The sequence below is a fragment of the Lepisma saccharinum genome, chromosome 3, assembly GCF_977018435.1.
Source record: "Lepisma saccharinum chromosome 3, izLepSacc3.1, whole genome shotgun sequence".
NCBI lineage: Eukaryota > Metazoa > Arthropoda > Insecta > Zygentoma > Lepismatidae > Lepisma > Lepisma saccharinum.
The window spans coordinates 116,385,386-116,409,686 of NC_139231.1; the positions used below are offsets into that span (position 1 = coordinate 116,385,386).

General features: G+C 38.2%; 1 protein-coding gene across 1 annotated transcript in view; it reads left to right on the forward strand.

Moving 5' to 3' along the window:
• Nucleotides 1–11,095: 11,095 nt before the first annotated feature.
• Nucleotides 11,096–24,301, forward strand: part of LOC145985974 (protein THEM6-like) — a 38,473-nt gene continuing 25,267 nt past the window's right edge. The window contains exon 1 of the mRNA XM_083120128.1: nt 11,096–11,321. Coding sequence (XP_082976254.1) covers nt 11,177–11,321 — 145 coding nt within the window. The 5' untranslated portion in view covers nt 11,096–11,176. The remainder of the gene's footprint in view (nt 11,322–24,301) is intronic.

The window sequence follows — 24,301 nt, forward strand, 5'->3', positions numbered from 1 at the left end:
GTTCGGGTCCTGGCAGAGCCTGAAAATTCCGCTAAAATATCTACATATCCAATATCTTCCTGCTTTCTCTTCTCGACATTCATATAATTTTCGTCCCTTTGTCCCTTTGTAGTGGTTAAGTGTTTGAGTGTGGGTTGAACCCAGTTGGCTTAAATAAAAGTCATTTTTATCCCATGAAAGTCTCGGACTGCATACACGAAATTTGGCCCGGGCACAAATAAAATTACAGTTGATCTGTGCAACTTATTTATGTTTTAATAAACCGCCCCAATATCCGGTACTCCTGAAATATTCACTTTAGACCTTCGATCTCTTCAGCTCATGCCCCGAACTAGCACTACACTGAGGCTCCTAAAGTTCCACAGACGTCAATATCTTCAACTTTGGACACGAACTAGAAGTAGACTTCGGCAGTTTACGGTAAATTGTCTCACTAGTCCTCTTCATTTTCTAATTACTAACTGATTCTGTTGTACTGATCAACCGGGAAATTGAAGCCGGGTATTTACGTCTTCATTATATTCTAGAATGTTTCGCAGGTAAAACGTTTCCTTAATATTACCAGTGGTTCGACTCCACCTCTTATTTAAGAACGTTTCCTTTCCCGCTTTCCAAAGAATAAATAATACAAAGAATCGTCCTACTCGTGGCACGCTTTGTTGTGCAGCTTCCAAATGATGACAAATCTTTACACAATGATCGCGCTCGCTGCGACAACAACAATAAAAACGCAAGAAAAGTTTACGTGCAATATTGTCAATAAAAGAGTTATATAGAACATTCTCCGTTTTGCCTCGATAATTACTCTCCTTAAATTATCGTCACATTATTCAAGAAGCCAAAAAACTAATTTATCCAGTGTAAACTGATAAGATTTCCTGCGGGGGCTCGGCCCCCTGATCTCCACCTTGGATACGTGCTATGATCAATAATATGGTTATGATAATTATTTCTCTCCTTAAATTATCGTCGCATTTTTCAAGAAACCATAAACCTAATTTTATCAAGTGTAAACTGAAAGATTTCCCTTGGAAGAGGCTCGACCCTCCCCCCTGATCCCCATCTTGGATACATGCTATTATCAATAACAGGGTTATAGAACATTTTCTGTCTTGCCTAGATAATTATTACTCTCCTTAAATTATCGTCACATTATTCGAGAAACCAAAAACCTACTTTATCTAGTTTAAACTGAAACATTTCCTGGGGGCTCGACCCCCCTTATCCCCACATTGGACACGTGCTATTATCAATTACAGGGTTGTAGAAAAATTTACCTTGCCTCGATAATTATTTCTCTCCTTAAATTTTCGTCACATTATTTTATTTCAAACACAAGAAACCAAAAAGCTACATTTTTCTAGTGTAAACAGAAAACTTTCGGGGGGCTCTAGCCCCCTGAGCCCCCCTTGGATACGTGCCTGAGTCAACGCAGAATTTGCTTCAAACTTATTCACAAAATTTTTCAATTATTTCAATTACTGTCCTTAACTTGGTCCGTTTCATGTTTGAATTAACTACACTTGTTATTGTATTTTCTTCTCTGCGTTCTGAATATTAAAATAATTACTGAACATAAAACAACGAATATTATATTAATATTTAACTACACTCTTTATTGAATTTTCTTCTCTGCGTTCTAAATATTAAAACAAATACTTAATATAAAACAACGGATTTTATATTGATATTTCGACTATTACTACCTTCCACGGATGCTATATTGCTTATTTCTGTAAGAAGAACATATAACTAAAATCTCATGATTATCAATTTCCCTGATTTACTATCATTTTTTTAATTCACTAACTCACCTCTAACCAATATGGCGTCATCTCGCATCGAGTTTTTTACGCGGAGATCTGGCAACATGGCCCTCGGTTGCCATGGCAAACGGTGCTGCCATCTGTTATCGAAAAATTACCACAACATTGCCTTTAGTACGGCCTTAAGGCTTCTTTGGGATCATGATTTGATAAATTTTGCTGGATTCCAATTTGTTTATCATCTCAAATGCATTTGGGTTTCTAAGCAAGATTGTTCTAAGAGGGAATAAGTCAATGTCGTTCTTCATCACAAGGAATTGAGGCAATCTTTTAGTTATCCCCTACTACATGAAGAATACAATCTGATCTATTTGTAAATAGTCTGTAATTTAGTCAGTGCACATTTCTTCCATTCTGTTAATCAGTTATTGTTTGGAAGTAACAAGTTACTTGGTTTGGAAGTAACTAGTTACTTGAAGACACAAGTCACAGTTACTTTCTTTGAAGAATTCAAACTCTGTAACTAGTTACCTACTTTAAAAGTAACTATAACAAAATTACTTTTTGCAATGAAAGTAATATTATCATCAGTTACTTTATGACACTTACTAAATTATAAACTTGAAAATCTGTAACATGGGGAAGAGCTAAATTAGTCAATTCTGCTAAGGCGAAATAATTTTCGTGAAATCGCCTACTGCAAAGAAACTAGGCTTCGTTGCATGCCAAATTTAGAACATCCATGCTTTATTGCAATTCGTATTTGTAACTGAGTGTGAAAACTTCTATGATTTGGATTGTTGCATTCATTTGGAACGTGTTAGCAGGCCCGTAGCGAGGAATTCTTAGTAGAGGGGGGGAAGCAGGCCCATAGCTAGAACTGACCTCCAGGATGGGGGGGGGGGGGCGGCTTTGTAAACCAAGTCCATTTTTCAAAAGTTTAATAGTATTAAATGAAGGTAAATTGTGTGTGGTGGGGGGTCATTAAGTTAATTTAAAATATAAAATTTAGAAATATCATACACATACTACAGGTTTTTTTTTCTACATCTTCTAAAACATCTCTTGAAGTGCTAATGCATCCCTTAATACACACTCCATACTATTTTTGATGATACAGATATTTGTATCATACATGTTAAAATGTACAAGGTAGTGCAAAATTCATCACCTGATTTTTCTTAGCCTATAGCTTGGGTTTTAAGTTAAAGAAAGTAGGTTTTTGTGTGTGTTAAACTTTTATTGATACTTGTAAGTTTTATGTCCTCAATTTTTAAAGATAACATCCAATAAATGACCACAATTCGAATTGATGCAAAATTTGGGCTCTTTTTATTGCGTTTCCATGCTGTTGGAAAGAATCTGTGGGAAAATGTTTTCAATTTCATGCTGAATACTGTCCTTTAGTTGCTGTAACGTCTCTGGCTTATTCACATAAATCAATGACTTCAAATATCCCCAAAGGAAAAAATCTGGAGCGTATAAATCGGGGGACTTGGCCGGCCATGTCAAATCACCAAAGCAGGATATTACTCTGCCCGGAAAAGTGTCGCACAAAATTGTCACAATTTTTTCACGTTCTTGTGGGGTATACTTATTTATTTTTGCAAACAATAAATTTCGTGAGTATCTTATATTTAACTGACAAAACACTAAACAAAGGTCAGTTCAAATAGGATGATGACTTTTGCACCATCTGTTACAATATTCACTTCAATCATAGTACCTACCGTACATTCCACCCCCAGGCGAAAGCAATAAAAAAAACTTGGGATCTGTTGACATTTGACGCAGATGCGGAATGAATGTGGATAATGACATCAAAGTCACAAATTTCTGTCAAACGAGAGACTGTAACAGGGGCAGGGAAGGTACAGATAAAGAAGGCTCCCTATGAAAGAACTTTCTAAAGTCTAGAGAATCTTCTACACACTTGTTGCTGCTTAGACTTCTGCTGATAAACAAGACGAACGAACGAAGTTGTGAAGAAAATAATACATTCTGTCTACATTTTCACTCTTCACCTCAAACAAATTAGACTAAAAAATAGTTTTTTACCTAATGTCAAGTGGGCTGGCGGCAAGGCCAGGGGGCTGGTGACCCTGTCAGTGGGGCTGACCCCTCCCTGGCAACTTCCTGGCTACGGACCTGGTGCGAAGTCAATCCTAGAGGGGGCAAATTTTTAATATATTGTGTTGCATTGACAGATATAGCAGGGTACAGAGGGGCACTTGCCCCCTCCTCCAAAAGTGATAAGTAACAGGAAAGGTATGATATCTTGAAACTCCAAAGAACAAAAAAAGTTCGAGCAACATCAAATAACAATTATTCGATAATGACCATTCGGACTACCAAAGAATACAAAGATAAAGTTTAACATAAATAGGCTAATCGGGACTGTATCTACTTTATATTTACAGGTTGATAATGCTAATAGACGATTAATATGTACCAACAGCTTTGGGCCTCTCTGCAGAACTGATTAAGGGAGTCCGTTATATATTGTGCTTCATAATGTTTCCCTCTAGTTTCCAGTTTGCAAGATTTTTACGCACAAAAGAATCTTAACGAGAAGCCAACACCACCATTGTGTTGTATTATAGCTACAAGAGAAATCGAATTAATTAAATAATAATTGTTACATATTATCTACACTTTGATCAATTGTGTAAAAATTTGTAATACATTTTTGTACTTGCTAAAACATTAAAACATGGTCACTTAATCCACCACGAATTCTATTTGCTTCAAATGCAAGACTCTTGCATCACTACAGACAATGTTTGCCTACTGGTTACGTTAACCATTTTGCAAAATATTGTGTTGTTTAATACATGTGTTTGACACCCGACAAACAAATAGGAATCCCTTCATTGATCAATGACTTCTTGGATTACAGTGTCATCATTAATATTTCACATCAAGTTTATAGAGGGAAATGTTGTATCCTCCTTACATTATGAAAAATACCTTCCTTAATGACTATGGTACGAAACCGAACGATATAAGGGGCCTCCTATGCCTCACCCCCATTTCCGCGGCACAAGGTCTCTGGGCCGCTTATCGCCACCACTTTGTGAGCAGAAGCGTACAAACCCCAAAAATCAGGTTTTTTATGCTGATACTGATTTCTGCCAGTCACAGAATGGCTTAACATATATGCATAAAATTAGGACAATCCACTCCATAGCAGAAGAGTTGACATAATTATTTGTCAAAAAATGAACTTGTGCCTGAAGTACTTTAACAGACAACGTCTGCTACAGACACAATGTAATATTATAAATATAGGAAAATAAATAGAATATAATGTGAGAGATTTTCAATCGTACAAGGTGGTTATAATTAAAGTGACGGTGTTCAGAGTGGTACAGCACGGGCTGTAATGAGAGTAGCAGTCTGAAACTTCGTAGATATGATAAAGAAGCAATGCGCTCGCGAATTATGCAAAAAAAAAAAAAAAAAAAATAGTTCCAATTCTCGCCACCAGGGTAAAAAATGGCGCTGTAAGCAGTCAAAACGTGGAATTTTCCGTAACTCTGACGTCAAAGTCGGTGACATTGCCTAACCATTGTGTGAGCTCCCTGGTTGTTGTTGGTGACGCTTGTTGCTTTTTTTTTCCTTTAGTGATGTGAATGTTCGCCGAACATTAAAAGTTTGATTTTTCCCGTGTAAAAAGCAATGGCTATTGCGAAGAAAGACCGTGCACTGCTAGTGAAGTTGTTTTACCAGAATGGGAGCAATAGTAACGCTGCACTGCGGAAATATCGCCAACAGAAAGGGCTGAGAAGAGGGCCCATGTCAATTAATGGGCTGAAGAAGATGATGAAGAAATTCGAGGAAACAGGTGAATTGGGTGTTGCACCAGGGAGAGGAAGGCGGTCCATCCCCGTGGAAGTTGTGTACGAAGTTGCTGTAGCTGTAGCTGACCGTGCAGCACATGCCTCAACTTCTGCAACCAGTGCTAGAGCTGTGGCACGTGAATTGTCACTCCCCTGGTCAACAGTTCGCAAGGTATTGCGGTGCATTTTACACTGGTATCCCTACAAGATTCAAATTGTGCACCAATTGAAACCCCAAGATATTCCACAACGCCGTGAGTTTGCCCATCGGTTTTTGGCACGCATGGAAGTGGATGACATGTGGCCGGGGAATATTCTGTGGACTGACGAGGCGCATTTTACTCTGGTCGGTACAGTGAATACTCAGAACTGTCGCATATGGGGTTCCACTCGTCCACATGTTGTGCAGGAACAACCATTGCACTCAGTTTACGTGACTGCATGGTGTGGGTTCACTAGCTCCTTCATTCTTGGTCCGTTTTTCTTTGAGGAGATGACACCTCGAGGGCCTGTTAGGTGTACAGTGACATCTGCACGTTATAGGGACCTCCTTGTGCAACACGTGATTCCAGCTTTGCAAGAACGGAACTGTGAACACACCACCATTTTCATGCAAGATGGGGCAACACCACATGTCGCTCGCCACGTGAAAGATTTGCTGCGAGAAACCTTCACTAATGACCGCATCATCTCTAGGCAGTTTCCAGATGATTGGCCTTCCAGATCCCCCGACCTTAATCCATGTGACTTCTGGCTGTGGGGATATTTAAAAGATCGTGTCTATCAGGGACATGTCCGGTCTCTGCCTGATCTGAAGGCTAGCATACAACGACATGTCGCTCAGATTTCACCAGACATGCTGCGAGCAACCGTCGACCATGCCGTGTTACGAATGCAGCATGTTGCTGAATTGGGAGGCCATATTGAACAGTTCTTGTAACCATAGTTCCTAATAAACATGCCAGAGCCATTGTTCTCATGTATTTGATCTTTCCTGCCTTTTTCCTGTAACTATACCACGTTTTGACTGCTTACAGCGCAATTTTTTACCCTGGTGGCGAGAATTGGAACTTTTTTTTTTTTTTGCATAATTCGCGAGCGCATTGCTTCATTAGCATATCTACGAAGTTTCAGACTGCTACTCTCATTACAGCCCGTGCTGTACCACTCTGAACACCGTCACTTTAATTATAACCACCTGGTATTTGTTTCACTGCAGTTTTTTGCTACTTCTCATTTACTTCAACCTATATTCATAAGGTGCTGCCTGATAACACCGACAACTTTCATAGTGTGTACAGGACATCAAGGCAAGCAAATTCTACCAGTCACTATTTGCTCGTCAAATTCTTCTTTCGATGTTACAAGCAATCGAAATATGGCATCTTCTGTCCTTAATGAATGCAATCTTATTGATAGCTTCGTAGTTTCATATTTTTACTGCCGTTTAAATTTCTGAGAGCAATATACGGTAACATGCTATGGAAATGATATCATGCAAACAGTCAGGGTTAAAACTTAACTTTTCCTAATTTGATGCGTTTGCATAGAGAAATGATTCATAAGATTTTAAATTGATATTTACACTTCATAAGATGCTTAGTGTAACCCATATCAAACTACAAATTTTATCGCTTTCTAACCGAAATAATAAATGTGAAATACTATCACATTTTCATCGTGTTTGATAATAATTTGAGCCAGTAAGCTGTCCAACATATTTCACTAGCCGACCTCCATGGTGGGATGGTTACATAAGACACTACGAAGCCAGGGGTTCCAGGTTCGAGCCTGGGCATGAGTGATCTTTGTGAACAGAGGCGAAACCACACATTTTTATCTGGAGAGAGGGAAGGGTCAAGTACCAGGACAAACGTGCCAATAATAATAATAATAATAGTAATATAGTGGTGGTAGTGGTAGTAATAATAGTAGCATTAAAAGACGTTATCATCATCGTAAATCATGCAAAAAGGGGTAGAAGTAGGTGCTGAAGCATTTGTGTTTGAACAAATGATTTGAAATATTTTTCCAACACGTTCAATTTCATGTTAGCTAATAATGGAAAACAAGCACACAAACTGTATTTTTGAAAGACAGAATATGCATGACGAACATTATTCTTTTTGCACATATGACACGAATAACTTTCATGTACAACATATATTTTACACATAGTCTATACAACATGGAGCGACGTAAAATAAGAAAATATATCCAACATGTTAACGCTAAATTCTGTACGTATTCAAAGTTTCTTTAATATATATAGCTATTATTGAAATACTACATTACATGATCAATAATTCACCCTCCAAATTGTCCCTCAAATGTGCGTGCTCGTTTTCCTCAAAGGAATTGTTCATGCATTTAAGCAGCAACAATCTGAAAACAATATTGATTTAATGGGCGCAAATAATTTCACGGGGTGCCACATTTTTTTTCCATTTAGATCGTTTTGGCTCCCAGGGCTGATTCCCGCCGCCCCCTAGCTATAGTTCTGAACTTGGACTCTAAGAATAGCTGAAAACGAGTATGCGAGCGAAGCGAGCAAAAAGATTTTACGAAATGTACATTTATTTGTATAAAATTTGAAATGGAGGGGGCGATTGCCCCTCTGTGCCTCCTGCAAGTGCACTTAGGCGTCTGGAAGAAAAATGCAACATACACTTGAAAACTAATTCTATCTTGAGCAGTGCCGGATCTACAATCCGCAAAACCGCGCAGTGCGGGGGGGGGGGGGGCGGAGAGAAGTAAGCTTTTAGGGGGCCCTCAGCCATTGACATAGTAGAGGGTTCGCGTATGTAAAAATAAACGTAGTTACTCAGGGGTATAGAAATGAATACAATAAAGGTAAAGTTAAAGTTCCCTATGCATATAGCACCGTGCCATGAAGGCACATTTAGGGAATTGTGTGTGTGGGGGGGGGGGGGGTATGTCCTCACACATTTCCGATGTCGGTCATCTTGGAGGTGATATGTGATCAGCACCACGCTGTGGCCGCCTTTATCCCCCCATACCATTTGATTTGAGGCTGGGTGGACCCTAGAGCTGCTTTATGCGGGGACAAAGCCGGAAAAATTCCGACCTTAGATCACCCACCCCAGATTTCCCGCGTGGCAGTCAGACTAGAATCAAATCTGGCTTGAATTTCACGAGCAATGCCGGGGTAGAGATTCCTTCAACCAATCTTTAATCAGGTGAAAGTTACGACTGCGTGATTGTAACAAATGTACCTATCATTTTCCAGTTGTGAGAAAACAGTGTACTATATATATCACATAACCAACCCCCTTCCCATTTAAAATTTTTGAGTTGGGTGGGTGTAGGTAGAAGGGGGCCTTTGGTAATATTTTGCGGGGGGCCCAATGCTTGTCGATCCTGCACTGATCTTGAGTATCCATATGTTCTGCTATTCTTAGATTATGCTAGTCATGTTTCTTTACTTCAATGTTTGCCCCCCTAGATTGGGCTTCCGTCCAAGATTCGGGGGACAATGCCCCTGCCCCCTGTGGTTGCAGCACTGTTTGTGAGTGTCTCTTCATTAATTTCACGTCATCACTCATTGTCACGATTAGCTAGATGTGGCAGAAAAGCAACGCTAAGTAACAAAAATCAAATATCCACTCCCTCTCTCTATCACATGAATCGCTATACCAAAAGGTAGAGTTGGGAAACAAAAGAATTATGCAGTTTAAACTTCATAGCAACACATCCAAGAAAAACATCCAAACACATTAGGCACCCTTAATACAAGAAGACTACTCAAAATGTCACAACTGTTGTAGGTACTGAAAATTACGAAATCATTTCCCGAAGTCTGAATCTGGAAGGGAATTTTTTTCTCCCAATCCTGGTACGACATTATACGGAATCACACGCACGTTAATAAATCACAAAATCAATAAGTGTCTTTGTTATATTGCTAGAGTAATACAGGATATAATTGTAAAGATTATTGAGAATTCCAGGTAGGAATGTGTTCTGTATTTTTCAAAGGGGGGGGCAAAGCAGGCTCTCAGGGGGGGGGGCAATTGCCCCCCCAGCTACGGGCCTGAGTGTTAGTCACAAGATGGCGATGATGATACTACTTATTAACTACATAAAATACTTTAAAGAAGTTATTATCTAAATCCCATATAGATCACTTTAAATTACAAATTATTTTAGATTTCGCGAATTGTAAAACATGCCAAAAATTGACGTTAAGATTTGGCACAAAGACGCCGAGCGAGTGTTTGTGTTTCTGGAAAATGGAATGTACCGACATGCACCCTGCATCCAGCTCAAATTACGTCACCAGTGTAGACAGCAACTATTAAAGTCATTACTGCAACGGTAATTGAAGTGAGTTTTTTTTTTTTTTACAAATTTTACAAGTAAATTCAATTAAACTGATTGCTTTTGAATAGAACTTGGGGTGAAAAAAAATTATCTGATATTTGCAAACAGCACGAAAGTAAATCGTGCTTTTATTTTGATTATACAAGACTGGGTCACTGAGGCTATATCCCCCCCTTCCTTTCCAACATGCCACTGTGCTACGTGTATTATTGTACTGAAACATCACTTGCCTCCTTCATAACTACTTAGACTACGTAAAAGAACCTTCGGCCAAAAATTATCGCGCATCTTCCCCTCCACGAACGAGTACGATGCACAGGACAAGCTGTTCTGTGCAGGTTCTTTAGCCTGCGGTTGCACTAAACCACTCCACCACCTAGGATGGCACGTTAGAAACATCTTTTCACTATCTGACATCATTTAGGGCTTCCCCGATGGTAAAATGGTAACGTCGTTGCATTGTAATTGAGGGGTTCTAGGTTCAATACCCTTCGACATTAATGGTTCACATCCACTTTAAACAGTAGGCCCAGTCCCGACCAGCCTATCTGTGCATAAAGTGGACTTAAACTGACTTATTTAAAAGAGATTTGAAGTTTAAGTTCACTTTATGCACAGACAGGTTGATCGGGACTAAACCTACAGTTTAAAGTGGGAATCGAACCAATATGTGCTTCTATCGAGTATCGAACTCGGGACCCATTCAATACAAGGCGGCAACACTTTTTTTTAAAATAAAGTACAGATGATCCAAACCCGCTTAATGAACCACTTGGGCAGTGGCGTGCCCATTGGTGGGAGGTCATAACCTCCCATTGGCCCAGTACTTCTAAAAAACAATCCCTTCAAAGGCAGGAAGCAGAAAATCCTGGGCACGCCATTCCTCTTGGGCATGCCACTGAGCAGCAGCAACATACACGAATGCCTCAGAACAATGAAACGTTTCACAGTTCAACAGCCTCTCCTTAATTAAGGACCTTACTCGTGAACCCCGCAATAACAATACCTCTCTCGTTACATTGTTATCTAATGGCGGATGTAATCGAGTGTGTCCATTAATATTCCCTTACGCAGCTAAAAAACCAGTCCCGGGTTGGAAACACTTGCAGGAGAGATGTTTGAGTTGTCTTCAGGTGATTTCGATCAAGGTCAGTCGACATTCAGCGACGGTAAAGCCAGAGTCCGAGAGTAGTGGTCTAGTGAAATCACACGGAAGATCGAATCATGGACTGGTCGTACCTCATAGCTGCAATTGCAGTTCTCTATGCGTTCATAGATGTCAATTACTATCTCAGAGCCGTTGTGATGTTTGTACTTTCAAAGTACATCAAGAAGAGGATCAACATTTTGGACGAGAGCGTTATTTACGGTAAGTACCGTTATTTTTAAGAGCTTCAAACAGTGGCGTAGCGTAGTTTTATGCGGTCGCCCATCAAATAAAATATCGGGAGCCCCTCAGTGAAAAATTGTTGAGAGTACTATAATGTATATACCATGGAATATGTGCAAAAAAGTAGCTACTCCCTCCCCCCTCCACCAACGTAAGGTTGGATAGTTGAAGTATTTGTCACCTAATAATATGAATAGGGGCGTAAAAGAAATTAGCTTTTGCCCCAAATCCCCAGCGTTCAGTTTTCATTATCGACTAATGTATCAGTGTGGTGGCTTTTCAATGCAGTGGCGCACACAGGATTCTTTCTTGGAGATAAGGGGGCTTCATGTGGTCAAATATGTAGCGCATGATATTTTGTATTTTTCGCTTCATATTTGTTAAAAAGACAGATAGATTAAATGTGTGTACATATACAGATATTTTTAAAAAAATAATGTTTTGGGGAATTGTTCAATGGATAGTAAACACTCCTCTTTGGACTTCGAGGTGGGTGGGGCTTTAGTACCCGTGGCTGCGCTGGTTCAGGTTTTGGATGTTGAACTGGACCTCTAGATTGTCGGTGTTGATCCAAGGTCCGTTGCAATCTAGAGAAAAATTCTCTTGGACTCACAGGTCTTGAGAGAAAGGTAATTGAGCGCCGATGGGAATGTGTTAATTGAAAATGCGTCACTCAATGAAATGACGAGCGGAAGGACTTAAGCCCAAAAAGATTGTTGTATTTTTTTTTAACTGAAGTTTAATGTTAAGGGACCTCTATATTATTTATCATAATGTTAAATGCAATTTTCGATATACCACTAAACATATATTTTTAGACTTCTATATTAAACAAGGTATTTTTTTTAATAGATCATTACTGGGACGCAGAGAGGTTGTTGCTATACCCTCCCCCTATTTAAGAATATTTTCATAAAGCATTCCCCCAGCTAGGATAATTTGCATAAGCATCCCCCACCTATACTGCAATATCTCCATATTGATCCAAATAGCTATTCTCTCTCCTACCCCCAATCTCGATCAAGCATAGAGGAAAATGTCTAAATATGGGCCCCCCTTCTTATGTTGTCATTTTCGGAGGGAAAAAATTAACATATCAAGCAACTGCCTTTAAAATGCATATCTATGAAATATATACTTAAATGTAATAGCATGCTAAAGTATAGAAGGTCTCAACTTTTTTTAAAAGAAAAAAGTAATTTCCAAAAAATGGTAAAATGATGTATTTCAAAATTGTGGTCTAAATATGGGCTACTAGTAGCAATATCACAAAAAGCAATTAAAATTTAAAAAAACAGTCATTTATCGCTAAAACATTATAAAATTCATATTTATGAATAATCTGTTGTTTTGAAAATCACGCGGAATGGGAAAAATCGAAATTAAGTAAAACATCCAAATATTTGTTGAAAATGCGATCTCAGCATTAGACCTCATGTCATAGCCCATATTTAGACCATCACGCTATTTTTCTTCTTCAATTTATTTTCGCTCTCTGTGGTACATATTTCACAAACAAATCATGGCATTATAAAAGTCCACATTTGTTTTATGTACCGCTAATATCATAACCTATACAAAGCAGATGAGAATTGAGAAAACGCTGAGTTAAAACATACCTGCAAAAAGTTTTCGGAGGTCACAATTCTATAACAGCGTCCAAGGCCGAAACTAACCACCACTTTCTCTTGCAAATTGGCGCCGCAACCTTTGTCCTTGACAGATAACCAGTTACCATAGCCTCTGCCAGGCTGCAGCACCCGGGAGCGCTGATAACTCCAAAACCCATATTTAAACCTTCGCCCATATTTAGACCTTCTCCTCTACTCTCAGCTAAAAAAATTACACTTCGAGGACTGTAGATCGTTACAGAATTATATCAAACTGGAAAAGAAGAACTGATTCGACAGAAAATTCCAATGCAAAAGTAAAATGAACTTCACAAAATAACGTAAAATAACGGTGACACTTAACTCATGTATTGTACGACAGAAGATGCAGTTCTAGCTCCTGGAGTAAGAGAATAATTGTCCCCTGGGCCCCACATCTTACTTAGTTTTAGGGCTCATTTGAAGTGTTTAAAAGAAAAATTAACTAACCTTTCACACTATAGCTAAGAATCGAGAATAAAGTGTAACACTTGGCAGGTGTGCATATGTAGGAAATGTACATTAACTCTTATTTGAATATAGGAAAAAGTGCGTGTAGGTATGGATGTTGTTTTTTCCCATCGTTGGCTATTTGTAAGTAAATTAATTCAGCCTTTCGGATTCAAGTTACCCTTGGCCAGTGGCGCAGGGACGGGGGGTACAGGGGTACATTGTAACCCCCCAAATTTTTTACTGTACTCCCGTAAATCCGTAAATCGAGTTGTATCAGTTGGGCTGAAAAGTTCGTAGGCTAACATAGTAAAAAATATTTTTTGACAAAATTCGATTTTATTATTCAATATAGTTGCCTTTGAGGGCGATACAACGATTATAGCGGTCATACAATTTTTCGATGCCATTTTTATAGTACGATTTCTCTTTAGCCTCAAAATAGGCCTCAGTTTCGGCGATTACCTCTTCATCAGTGCTAAATTTCTTTCCAGCGAGCATTCTTTTAAGGTCTGCAAACAGGAAAAAGTTACTGGGGGCCAGATCTGGAGAATATGGTGGATGGGGAAGCAATTCGTAGTCTAATTCATATAATTTTGCCATCGTTTTCATTGATTTGTGACACGGTGCATTGTCTTGATGAAAACAGCACTTGTTTCTTCTTCAAATGGGGCCGTTTTTTCGTGATTTCATCCTTTAAACGCTCCAACAACGCTATGTAATAATCGCTGTTGATGGTCTGGCCCTTTTTGAGGTAATCGATGAATATAATACCATGCGCATCCCAGAATACTGATGCCATAACCTTGCCAGCCGACTGTTGCGTCTTTCCACGATTTGGATTCGGTTCATCACGTGCAGTCCACTCGGCTGACTGTCGATTGGACTCTGGAGTGTAGTTATGGAGCCATGTTTCATCCATTGTAATATATCGACGGAAAAATTCGTGTTTATTACGGTTGAATATAGCTAAACATTGCTCCGAATCATCAAAACGTTGTTGCTTTTGATCGATTGTGAGCACGCGCGGCACCCATTTTGCACACAGCTTTCGCATGTTCAAATATTCATACACAATATGTCCAACACGTTCCTTTGATATTTTTAAAGTCTCAGCTATCTCGATCAACTTCACTTTACGATCATTTAAAATTATTTTGTGGACTTTTTTGATGTTTTCGTCGGTAACAGCCTCTTTGGGGCGTCCACTGCGTGCATCGTCTTCGATGCTCATTTCGCCTCGTTTAAATTTAGCAAACCACTTCTCAACGGTTGATTTTCCTGGTGCAGAGTCCGAATAATGTTCATCAAGCCAAGCCTTGGCTTCAACAGTATTTTTTTTCACCAAAAAGCAATGCTTTATTAACACACGAAATTCTTTTTTATCCATTTTTTCACAATAACAAAAGCTGCTTCACTCGCAATGCTATATCTCACGAACTAATTATCCGGCAGCTGTGAAATTTATACACGTATCTTTTGAATGTTAGTACTAAGTAAAAATCACATGGATTTAATTCTAGTAACGCCATCTATGAGTCAGCCTATGAACTTTTCAGCCCAACTGTTACCTTCTGTATCCCCCTTTGGTAATTTGACAGCAGACGGAAGGTGCTACTGTTAAAAGAACCTATTTTCAATTCACCCAATAAAAAAGTGTATATTGTTTATAACTTATGAGCATTATCTTTCTCACCACAGAAATTCAATTCTTATTCTACTACATTGTGTTTGCTGCTAGTTAGTTCATTGACCTGTGTTCTTGGTAACCTCCTTAAGGAGATGAAAATGGTTTAAAATGTGTGTGGAACGATGGAACCATATTTGCTCTCAGAAAATCACGCTGCAGACGAATGCTCCTTTGCGTGAGGGGGGGTTACACTTTTCTAAAGAAGTGGTCGCATCGATTCGAAGATAATATACACATCTTCATCAGAACTGTATATGACTGACTCCATTTTCTTTTGAACGTTTAAAATGTAATTTTCCGAAACGAAATATTTACACGAACGAGACGAGACACGACAGACCAACTTGGGGGATACAATGAACTCCTGTACCTCACCCATATTTTTCATAACTTTGCAAGATGGTGCCGGAAAACTATGCTTAAACCTATATTTTAAGATATTTTTTTGAAAATAGAGTCCCGATTAGCCTATTTGAGCATGAAGTGAATCTAGAATAAGTTTTAATAACTTCAGAGTGGAAACCGAAACAAAAATAAGCACAAACAAGAACGAAAAGGACCTCACCACACAGGAGACGAGATGAGGCTGTGACAATTCTCGACTCATCGCATCGCGATATAATTCCTAGGTGAAATTAAATTTTTCCTAGACATTTAAACAGGATGCAATTTGCGACTTTATCAGGGGGGGACTTATTTTTACCTGGGTATTAGGGTATACTTATAATTGGACATTAATTGCTTATAATCTAATTGTGATATCGAATGCAACACAAACACAACGCCATTTTAAGTTAAACCCTAAAGTTAAACTGTAAGAAAATTACATTAGTCAGATGAATGCACGACATAAATAAGCTTCGCTACAGGTTCTATTGGTATATTTTGTATTGGATGGATTCACAAGGTCTTTGAGTGATGGTTGATTGATTTATTTGGTTTATTTTACTTTGCATTTCTGCCACTTTTGGCTAATCGCGAAGATGAGGATGATTGATGATATGATTAAATTGATGTACACTCACAAATAACACCCATGCCCAGGCCGGGATTCGAACCTGGGATCTCTGACATCATAGCGCGCTATGCTAACTCCTTCGCCACGGAGGCCGGTGAGGTGGGAATGTGTTTTGGATTTTCTTTGTAGATGCGAAAATCTTTAACTGTGACGCGCACATGCTTTTGCTTACATTAAAGTTTACCTTTTCACTAAACGAGAAATTGACATGTCACCCAAAAACACACGCATGCAACTGCATTTAATACCATTACATACGAAAAGAAACCTTGCCCGGCTCTTCATATTGTCCACCAACGATTGAAAAGAAAAAAACTTTTAAGCGTTTGGCTTTCCTTGTTTCCTCTGAGATCTGAAGGATTTCGGTTGTGTATATGTAATGATAAAGTGCTTGAAGAGTGTCATTAGGTACAGCTAATTATGTAAGAAATAAATGCTTTGTCAAATGTTTCACAAATATTTCAAATTTAGACTTCTTACGAGTTGATCGGGAATCATCTCAACTAGAGTTTTCTTCTTTCTTAATACAACGCCCTATAGATGTCTGAGAAAATAACGAATACATGGCTTCTAAAAGGCACTGGATGTGGTACATATCTGCCATAAATTGTTTAAAGATATTTTTATTTTTAGCTACGGGACTTTAAAATTAGAATGAACTGAACTGAAGAGAAACTCTATAAATATGATATATTCAATAATGTGGTTTCTATATCCAGTGGGTGGGAGATGATTATTCCTGGTTGGGGTGGCTCAAGATCCTCCTCACCCCCTTTAATCTCAACCTGCATTAAAATGAATAGATGTATCTTTGTTCGCAATTTTCACATTTCAAACTCCTGATTTTCCGTTCCGTTAAATTCAAATAAACCCAGAACGAGGTCCAGAGCTTCATATGTTTCAGAATTTTTATCTGGTTTTATTATTTTTTTAATTCTAAGAAAAACAAAGAAAAAATATTTATGCAAAATATGCATTAAATAACAGGACATTCGTGTATGCTGTTTTAAAATATAATATTTCCCATGGCTTCACATTATACCTAGATATCAAGGACGTATTTAAGGGGGGCGTCCTGATCCCCCTCCCCGAAAGACTTACCAAGTAGTAAAAGTAAATAATCAAAATATTGTTTAGCATTTGTTATATAATCGATGGCTATTTCCGCTGAACTTATTGGAAGGCAAGGAATTCGGCGCATATGGCTTTGAAGGGTTCCAAAGATTTATGTACACTGCTAATATTATCCATAAAATATTAATCAGGAACTTTACTTTACATTAATTGGATCCAACTCCTTTTTTGTTATTCAATAAATATTAATTAATTTACATATTTAATTAATATTTTAATTTAATTAAATATAATAATAATAATTATTATTATTATTATTGTGACACTTGGTTTGAAGTAATGTGTGTGTGTGTGTGTGTATATATATATATATATATATATATATATATATATATACACACGTATATATGAGGGTGAATTTTGTACCCCCCCCCAAATGAAAAACGTTCCTGCGCAACTGCCCTTGGCCCCTCTTGCTGAACCAGTGCATCCTTGCTTATTAACGCAGACATTGTCTTATATTCTACCGGAAACCCATTCGACCACACATTAAAAATTAATAATAAAGAACACTGAGTCGTGGAAGTTACTTATGGTGCCCGTTGACTCGTACAATAGTGCGAAATCTGTGGATACATATTCTAAGTTCACGAACGGTAAATAAATAAATAAAATTAGTTGTCGCCTGGGTAGTTTGAATTGTTATTGTTGACTCACACCTGTCTCGTAAATAGTTCTATCTATTGAATTTCTGGGATTATTAAAAATTTCAAGAGCACAAAGAGAACATTGCGGAGGCGGCTGCTAATCCCACTGGCTTCAAATGAACCAAGCAAATGTATGTGGACAGTGGCGGATTCACGACTAACGACCTTCTCTGGCGGGAAACAGATGACCCGTATTTTATTTCTTGTCCATTTCGGTTAACGTTGCTTTTATACCTCTTGGATTAATCGCACCTTTGAGGATGAATGATGATCTAGTGATATGTGATTGGACAAAAACAAAACGAAACTCCTATGTCCTACCCAGTGTTCGACCTTTGACTTAATAGTGTGTTACACTGGCCACTCTCCAACGGTGACTGTCTGGGTTTTTCTTCATTGACGGTTTGTAGATAGCTTTAGACAGTCGTCATTTACTGCCGCGTTAATGAAGATTTCTTGTTAATTTTTTATGCCAGAGCAACCTTGGTTTCATTTTCCTCCGGACGTCCGTGCATCTATCTATTTATCTATTTTTTTCTTATTTCTTGAGGGGCATTGGCCGGCCACTGTCTATACCTCTTTTCAAATGTTTTTTGGCGTCCCGAAAAAGTTAATGGGTACGAGCCTTGTACCTAAAAAAAAGTAATGGAAGTGATGAATTCAATCACTTTGGAGGTTCATGTCGTACACAAACAATTGATAAGGGCATTTGTTGACCTTGTTTACACTGGTTGCCGAATGATTGATTGATTTGCTTTATTTTACTTGCCTTTAATACCCACTTTTCGCTAATTGCGAAGATGGAGATGAGTGATGATATCATGGACACTCACAAACATCCATGCTCAGGCAGGGATTCGAACCCGGGACCCCGCGCGAAGTGCTAAACACTCCGCCACGTGTGCCGGCGGTTGCCGAATGGACCAGCGGCGTGCCCAAAGGGGAGTTGGACTACTCAATAAAGTATACGAAAATCCTAGGCACGCCACTGAAATGGACTTAGTAGATCCGAAATATCTCAACTATTCTGCTTATCAAACGCGTAAATTAAAATTCTTAGAAGCGTGAAACTTATCCGTGTTCCGTAAATTTATAGTTACCTGGCAACCCCCTGACGTGTAAGATACTTGAAAGGTCATTGATTTGAGCTGCCTACTGCGAGTTTGCTAGCGGAAACATGTCAGCATTAAACGCAATTTCTGGTTAAATTAGAAGCTCACACAGCGAGAAATAAATTTATAAACGCCGAGGTAAGCAAACTACGTAATGCTGAAACAGTGGTAAGATACATAGTAGGCTAGCAAATAGGAAGGTTTGCAACACTGCACGGCGTTGCTGACCTTTCTCCACAATTTCAGACACACTACATGCATTCATACATTCCTTCCTTCCAGGCGAAGATAACGGTTATGCTGACGCTAATGAGAAAATACTACGTATTTATTCACACCTTGCAGGAAAAGAAACTATTTTAAGGTAGCCTATGAAAGATTAGGCAAACATGTCTACACACAGGTGTGCCAATCAGGCTCGGCGGTGTTGGTTTTTGATTTAGGGAAAGGAGAGTTTCGGAGGGCTTTTTAATTGCCTGCTTTAAAGGGATAATTGAAAGTAAATTAATATATATGTTGGGATCTCAGGATCAACGAACAATTATAAACGCAATTGTTTATTTAATGAACATAATTGCAGCATGTAGCACGGTATGCCCATGAAATCCGGATTTCAATTTATCCGATATCCGTTTCAAAAGATACTGATAATCCGAATATCTGATTATCCCGATGACGGATATTAGGACCACCTGGATAAAAATACCATACGATATCGGGGTACATTTATTTTCTCTTGATTTCGTTCTCAGTCTATCGTCGCCGGACCCTGTGGCCGAGTGGTTAGCATATCGCGCTGCGACCCCAAGGGTCCCGGGTTCTAATCCCGCTCGGGCTTGGTTGTTTGTGAATGTCCATTCAGTAATTTTAATTTCATCACTCATCCCCATCTTCGCAAATTAGCCAAGAGGCACAAAACGCGAAGTAAAATAAACTAATCAATAATTGGTGGGTGGGGTGAGAGTCGAACCTCCCCCCCCACCGGTTGGTCTCAAATTAGGAATAAAGCAAAGTGATCATAATTATTTTGACAATCGTTAATTAGTGTTGCAAGTTGCAACAGAATAACAAAAGTCAAATGAAAAGGATGAACGGAATGAAATGTAAAAAAAATAAAGAAAAACTTGTGCTTAATATTCACCTATCTGGTGCATCGAATGCAAGTTTACCCACACACACCCATCGCATCCCCAAATTTTCCCAGTCCCACTAAAATTTTTCACAAATGATTCATTTATGCTAATTTTGCCTCTAAATTTACACCCACAGGTGGAAAATTCTGAATAAAACCCTGTACTACGAAAATCTCTGGCGATAACTTAGAAGCATGGTCATTTGGCCAACCTACTTTTCACGATATACACAAATTAACACTTTCCGCGTCTTTAAAACCACAAATTTGTTTCTCTTGCAAAAGTAAGCTTTTAAAAAATCATTACACGAAGCGGAAACATTTTCTTTCAACGTCGTGTTCACCGTATATCTTTGATCGCGACGGTGAGAATGAAAACTAACAAGGACACAACACAATGAGACGTTTATGCCTTATCCAGATTTCTAATCCAAGACGCTGACCACTCTACCACTGAGGCTTTACAAATGTTGTGCAAATATGGAGAATAAACTGGCATACATATGGGAATGGCAAGAACATTGCTTTAACTGTGTACAGCTAGCTGACAATTATGTCGTAACATGGTAACGAAGCGAAAGGGGGTTACACAATTGGCACTGTCACTTTTTTCAGATTGCATGGAGATAACCGATAAACTAGATAAGCGAGCAAAATGACAATGCATTGCCCAGGTTTGAAAGGTGAGGCCTCTCGCTTGACAACGTACTGTACTGTACACCCAACGGCAAAAGAAACAGTAGGCGAATTGTCTATCACCACTTTCATTCACATTGTTTTCCACACAGTGATAAGGAATTGAAATAAAAACTGAATAAGTAGAGGCCAACACTTAGTTCGGATGAACAGAATTCAATTCCTTTAAACAATACAGTATGCGGAATAACAAATAATGTAAACAGTGATGGACAATTTGCTGCCGTGGGCTGTACATTCAGCCCGATCGGGAATAAAGTCTAAATTTGTTCCAAGATTCTGATTTCTTATAAACAGTTTTATATTTAAGTTTTTGTACAAAAGTAGGTAAAACTTTGATAGCGTCCCAACGGATTTCATTTTTACACAAGAAACTACTTACCGAAATGAGTTTCTGTAGCATTTAGAAGTTCTTGTTGGTATTTTCTTTCATCGAGAAAAACCGATGTTGTCCGTATATGCTAAATTGAACGAAAGGAGTGCTAATGGAACCTAAACTAACATCGTAGGCATACCTCGTCCCCGTGATGTTTCGTGGGGCTATCGTGAATTTTTGGGGCTAACGTCAATGGTTTTTGGGGGTACCCGTGGATGGTTTTTGGGGCTAACGTCAATGGTTTGTGGAGCTACCCGTGGATGGTTTTTGGGGCTAACGTAAATGGTTTTTGGAGCTAACGTCAATGGTTTAATAATTACTCTTTGTCAAAAATTGAACTTTTTTTCGTGAAAAGAGCAAAATAGCACCTTGAAGAATCTTTCGCAATGCAGAATAGGTAAGTACAAATGTTAAAAATGACGAAATAAACGAGTGAGAGGTGTTGGGTAGGCTTACTATACGTCCGGGATCATCCCGGACAGTCCTGATTTTTTAGTGCTGTCCGGGATTGCAAAATGTCCGAGATTTTGAGAATATGAACATGAAAATAGCTAGCGGTATAGAATATTCACGACCAAAATTTATGACCGGCAAGGATCGATCGATTATAAGGATCGATTATACCTCTTCTGATTTACAAAGGAGTGCACAAGTTATTAATGCAATTGTAAAAGATGCCGTAAATATCGATGACCTTTTTGATGAACGTACATTGTTGAACAAGGTAATTCAAAACCAAAAGGTAGGTTGTGGTTCAAGTTCTGAAAAAGTATCAGATACTATTGAAGAGAAGTGACGAGCAATTTTTAAGGTGTTTCAAAAGACTGGTATTTGACGCAAGAACATTTCTAAAATCAGTGGCGTACGCAAGGGGGGGTTACGGGGTTTAAACCCCCCCCTTGAGCTTGTGAAATATTATGAAAAATGCTGTGGAAAAAAATTTAAATGGCCAATTTATCACAGTGAAAGATCTAGGACAATACTATTACTATTACAACTTCTACTACTACTACTACTACTACTAATAATAATAATTTGAATTATTATTTCCATGCAGCATGGAGAAAAGCATAGCATTCCAAACACACGCGTCTTTCAAAGTGATGCCTTGAAAATAAACACGAGTTCTTGAAAGTAAAATATGAGGGTAAGTATGATTTAAAAGTGAAAAAATGTTCAATACTCTGGCGTACGCAGGTTTTTTTTCGGGAGGGACCGGAATAGTAAATGTGGATAGCACATTGCTTCGTTTTGGAGAGTAGGATGCATAATAAAATATTTCGTATTTTTGGAGCTTTTCAGTCTATTAAAATTGTATTCAATGACAAAAATGGTAATCGGGACTCACTTTAAAAGAGGTTTCGCATTTACAAATTTTGATTTTTTAAAGTTCTTAACGGATTTTTATTTGAAAATTCTGATGTTCTCAAAATTTCGGTAGAGGCCGTAACACCATCGGCCACGCCTCTGCGTACGCCAGTGTTCAACGAACATGTATTTTTTTGTGTCAACAATGAGAATTAACTAAATAAAGTTATTGCTTCGTTGTAAGAGGCTAATGTATAGACAAAGGCTAGGCAGACAAGAATACAGTCACCAGTCCGCCTTCCCATTGTATTCCTTACCGCAGCACGTTTGAATGTCTCTTTAAAATGTCTCACCTTGTTGACTAGAAAATTATTCAAACGACAATAAGCTGAACTATTGTAAAACGTTTTGTTGGTAAGAACAGCGAGACAATCCAGATGTGAATTATGGGACAGTTATGCGGGGAAGAAGCACGAAAGATTCCAACCAATTTCGGGAATCGAATCCGGATCTCCCGCGTGATTGTCAGACGCTCTACCGACCAGATCACCGCAGCTCCTTGGATGAGTTCCATACTTTGATTATTTCAATTTATTTTAATATATTTTCTTGTTTTATGGATTTTCTTCACCCTTAAAATGTCTCACTTCGTTGACCAGAATTATTTCGTAACAAAGAAACAAAAACATGCTCTCAGGATTTGATAAAAATAGAATGACTAGAAAGCAATTACGTTCTATTGTTTTCATAAATACTATATTTATGTAGATCTCTACTACTTAATAGTAGTAGTGGTATTAGTAGTAATTCAGCTAATTAATTAATTGTGAGTATTATTATTTAATTAAAGTATAATAAAACAATGGTAATGTGAATTTGGAGAAAGTTTTAGATATAACCCCCCCCTTGATGAAATTCTGCGTACGCTACTGTCTAAAATGGTTGAGTTTGCTATGTCTTTGCCTAGAACATCTGCTGCAGTTGAAATATTATTTTCAATTATATTTGGTATGCAGAAAGCGGTAGACTTCTAGTATCCACTGTTAAACATCTGCTGAATGTTAAAATTAATTCAAAACTTTCATGTTGTGAATTTTATGATGTTATTAAAACAAATAAGCCATTTCTGAAAAATGTCATGTCTATATGTTAGTTATAGTAGTGGGTTAAGAAAATGATTTATTGGATTTTTATTTTTATGGTTAATAAGTAGAATCTATATGTCTAGTGAAAAGTACAACTGAGTCAACTAAGAGATAATGCTACCTAGAACAGAGAGGTTTCCTAGACATCAGAAAATGTTTTATTCAATTAAACATTTGAAAATTAATTGATTGATTTTAGAAAATAATGTTAATAATTTTTCTTGTACAATTTATAGTTTCATGTTACAATAAAAAGTTAAGGCTTTTAAGTAATTTCAATTTATTTTTGTAAAAAAAACAACTTAAATTCAGCAGTAACGAGTTGATCGCGAATATGTCCTGGGTTGGACCCAAAAAATATGGTAAGCCTAGTGTTGGGACGCTATCGAAGTTTTGCCCAAAAGTATTAAACAATTGCCATGGTCCCGTAAATAACAAAGTATGCTGAGAGGTTGGGCTCCTGGATTTGAAATTCGTCTATTTCCGAGTGTCATGAATGAAGGACGCTAATAATTTCATTATCGAAAGGAAGTTCGTTCAGTGACATGCAATTGAAATAGGTCTCCGAACGACGTATGACACATCGGGAGTCGAACCCTCGA